Source organism: Musca vetustissima, unplaced genomic scaffold (assembly GCF_032173495.1).
Source record: "Musca vetustissima isolate MV318-11 ecotype Yass unplaced genomic scaffold, APGP_CSIRO_Mvet_v1 utg13888, whole genome shotgun sequence".
NCBI lineage: Eukaryota > Metazoa > Arthropoda > Insecta > Diptera > Muscidae > Musca > Musca vetustissima.
In genome coordinates, this window is record NW_026884820.1 from 54156 (window position 1) to 58139 (window position 3984).

Consider the following 3984-nt stretch of genomic DNA (forward strand, 5'->3'; position numbering starts at 1 on the left):
TATAATTTTTAATTGGATATATGTGGTATCCCATAAAAACCCATTGTATCAAATGGGTTGAAAAACGCGCTCAAGAACCCCAAAATACCGAAAATTGGGGGTACCCTTCTATTGGGGGCTACCCGAAAAAATTGACCTATATTTATAAATTTTTGTGGAGAGATTTGCTACCCAATAAGAACTCAAAATACTTAATTACAGGCAATTCGTGCGAAAATTTTGGATAGAACCCCCAAAAACTGAAAATTGGGGGTATCGTTATATGGGGGCTACCAGAAAAAGTGGACCTATATTTATAATTTTTAGTGGGGAATTTTGATACCCAATAGGAACTCAATGTACCAAATTTCAGCGAATTCGCGCTGAAGAACCCCAAAATACTGAAAATTGGGGTGTAGCCTTATATGGGAGCTATGCCTACACGTGGACCGATATATCCCATCATCGAACTTGAACTGCCTGCAGACAAAAGACGACTCATTGCAAAATTTTGGCGTTCTATCTCAATTTGTTTAGACGCTGGAGTGATTACCAGAGGCAGACGGAGAGACGGTCATGCTTATATCTTCATAGAATTTTACTCTAATCAAGAATATATCTTTAGCTAAAATGCAAAAAGGCGTAACAAACAAAAAATTGAAAATTGACTTTTTGAATGAATATTGTAAATATCAATAAACGAAATGTGTTTACAAAGTTTTACACGTCTGCGGTCAAAATATTAAAAGAAGAAGAGACAAAGTAACAACACAATAAAGAGAAATTAGACGTGAAGAAAATATTTAATTTAAATTACAAAACAAATCTTACAAAAGAAGTGATAAAGTTTGTGTAAAATTGAAGAAAAATATATAACAAACGTTAGACAAAAAATAAGTGTAATTGGAAATATAACGCAGAAAATAATATCTTGCAAATAAAGTGCGGCGAGAAGTAAAGAAAGAAACAAAAGCACAAGGGCTATTGCACTTAATAACAAAAAGTGTGACAAAACAACAACAACAACGAAATCAAGAAGGTTTATCGCAAATTGGCATTGAAATACCATCCGGATAAGAACAAGACACCTCAGGCGGAGGAACGATTCAAGGAATTTGCCGAGGCCTATGAAGTGTTGTCCGACAAAAAGAAACGTGACATTTACGACCAATATGGCGAGGAGGGTCTGAAGGGTGCCATTCCTGGAGCAGGTGGCATGGATGGCGGCAATACGTACACCTATCACGGCGATCCCCGGGCCACATTTGCCCAGTTCTTTGGCAATGCAGATCCATTTGGCATCTTCTTTGGTTCCGGCGATCCATCACGCATCTTTGAATCACAGACAATGTTTATGGGTGACGATGATATGTATATGGGTGGCCCAGGTGGCGGTGCATTCCGTTCGCAGTCATTCAATGCCCAGCCAAATCGTAAACGCACCCAACAAGATCCACCCATTGAACGTGATTTGTTCGTGTCGCTGGAGGAAATTGATAAGGGCTGTGTAAAGAAAATGAAAATATCCCGTATGTCGATGTCATCCGGCCAGCCACGCAAAGAGGAGAAGGTGTTGAATATCAGTGTCAAACCCGGCTGGAAGGCAGGCACCAAAATCACCTTCCCACAGGAAGGCGATCAGACACCCGGCAGAATACCAGCCGATATTGTGTTCATCATCCGCGACAAACCCCACCCAGTGTTTAAACGTGAAGGCAGTGATCTGTGTTACACAGCCCAGGTTAGCCTAAAACAGGCCCTGTGCGGCACAACCGTTTCCGTACCCACACTGCAAGGTGATCGCATAACTGTCAGTTCCCAAGGTGAAATCATCAAACCCACCACAGTGAAACGTCTCAGCGGTCGGGGGTTGCCATTCCCCAAGGAGCCATCACGTCGCGGTGATTTGCTTGTGTCCTATGATATCAAATTCCCCGATAGCCTGCAACCCGGTACAAAGGAACTGCTAAGTGAGATATTACCAAATTAGAAATTGCAGTCATTTAGTTGCTAAGGGGTCTTTTTGTAAAAGAAGGAACTAGTATATAAATATTTATAGGATGTATTAAGAGTATAGCCGCCTTTTCCTACCACCCACACACACAGACACATTAGCTATGCCAAAATGCGTCAAGCGGAGCATATGCAGTGGCCAAAAACCACATAATGGCTGCCTCTTAAATCACCAAGAAGTAGCAGGAGGAGGAGGAGGGCTTATTACAACATTCAATGGAGAATGTTGGCTTCATCCTCCTCCATCCATACCATCATCATTTCAAAATCCACCCATATGTACATTTGTTTATTAATTTTACCACACATCAGGCGTATACCTATATTCTAAATTTAGATGAAATCTTTTTATTATTTTTTTTTCTTTAGTTTATAAGTTATCTATCAAATGCTAAATATTATTTAATTCTTAAAAAATAACAACTTCCCCAGAAAGGACCTTCTTTATGAGAAGGCCTTCTACAAAATTCAAAAAGAAAAAACAGAAAAACCGTATCGATTCCAAAAACTGTTCTATGAAACGTGTATTGCTTTAGTTTGTTTAAACACATATAATGTACTATATATATAAATATATTTTATTTATTAGCCATTAAGATTTAAGTTAATGCAAAAACTGCAACTAAACAGAAAAAAAAACAGTCGTCGTTATGTATGATTGCAAAACCAACGTGAATATCTCCATTTAGCTATGTAAGCCATTTAGCAAATTTGTGTTTAAATTTTATCATTCTTTAAAGTAGTCAACAGGTTTAACTACAGTTTAACTACAAATTTGCTAAGTGTCATAACAAGTGGATAACTCATTGTAAATCATAGAATACAAATTCCAGAGACTGATTTGAAAAAAATATGAAAAAGAAGAATATTGAAATGGAATAAAAAAGAAAATATACTGTTACAAAAAATGTATGCCATAAAAATTTATAAGTGTTTTATTTAGAATTTATATATTCTCTGGGAAGGGATGGCTTTGGGAATTTCTAGATTGCTATTTCTTGTACATAGGAGATAAATCTAGAAATTTGAAGAAAAAAAAAAAAAAACAGCAAAAACTTTTTCACAATGGTTTTTAAGGTCTTAGGCTCCACATATTTCTGTTTCGCACAGTTAACTCTGAAAATGTTTAGTATTGAAAAATTACCATTTGGTAAAACCATAGATCGAATTTTAAAGGACGCATTCTAAGAACTATTTAAGCTACAACCTAGGATTTCAAAACGAAGTTTTCTAAGGATATTGGTGTAAAATAAGAGGACTATTTTCAAAAGTATGTCCAAGCTATATATATGCATTTTCAAATGTAATTATATCAAGTAGCTACTCAAGGGGTTTTAATGCTTAAAAGCGTGAATCAAATAAATTGAAATATATTCAATTTTAATTGAAATGAAAATTATTTTTCTAATGCGTCCTTCCCTCTGGAATTAATTAGTTATGGATGAAACAAATATTTCATGGTATTCCCTACTGGATTTTGGAATGAAATCATAACCTTTCATTCGTTTTTCGCATTTTTAAAATGTCAAATGAACACAACCACTTGTTGTGTTTATTTTATACTAGCAAAGTGCCCGCTACTTCGTATGCGAAAAGGGAATACAAAAACATATTTCATATGGAAATCGTGAATACTGTATAATTTGTTGTACTATAGTTCCGAATTCCACCTCTATTTCTACATCTAATATCATGTTTATTACCATTTAGTACTCTTCACATACATAAGCACTATTTTCCGAAATCCATTTTTTTTATTTTATTACACAGATTAAAACCAAAAAAAAAAAAAAATACATATGGGAGCTATATCTAAATCTGAACCGATTTCCACGAAACTTGACACACATCATTTAGAACAAAAAATTAAGTTTTCGGTCCACTTCATGCCAAAATGGTTATCTGATCATCACCGAAAATTAAAGGCATTGTCCATGACCATAACTGGAACCTCATACAAAATTTCAAAGCGATCAAGGCTATATTTCCGCC

General features: G+C 35.7%; 1 protein-coding gene across 1 annotated transcript; it reads left to right on the plus strand.

The window, feature by feature from the left end:
• Positions 1-988: 988 nt before the first annotated feature.
• Positions 989-1969, plus strand: LOC133331840 (dnaJ protein homolog 1-like; the record flags this gene model as incomplete). The annotated part of the gene is made up of 1 exon (XM_061540222.1): positions 989-1969. A coding segment is annotated over one exon (981 nt), but the record flags the coding sequence as incomplete, so codon positions are not given.
• Positions 1970-3984: the final 2015 nt, after the last annotated feature.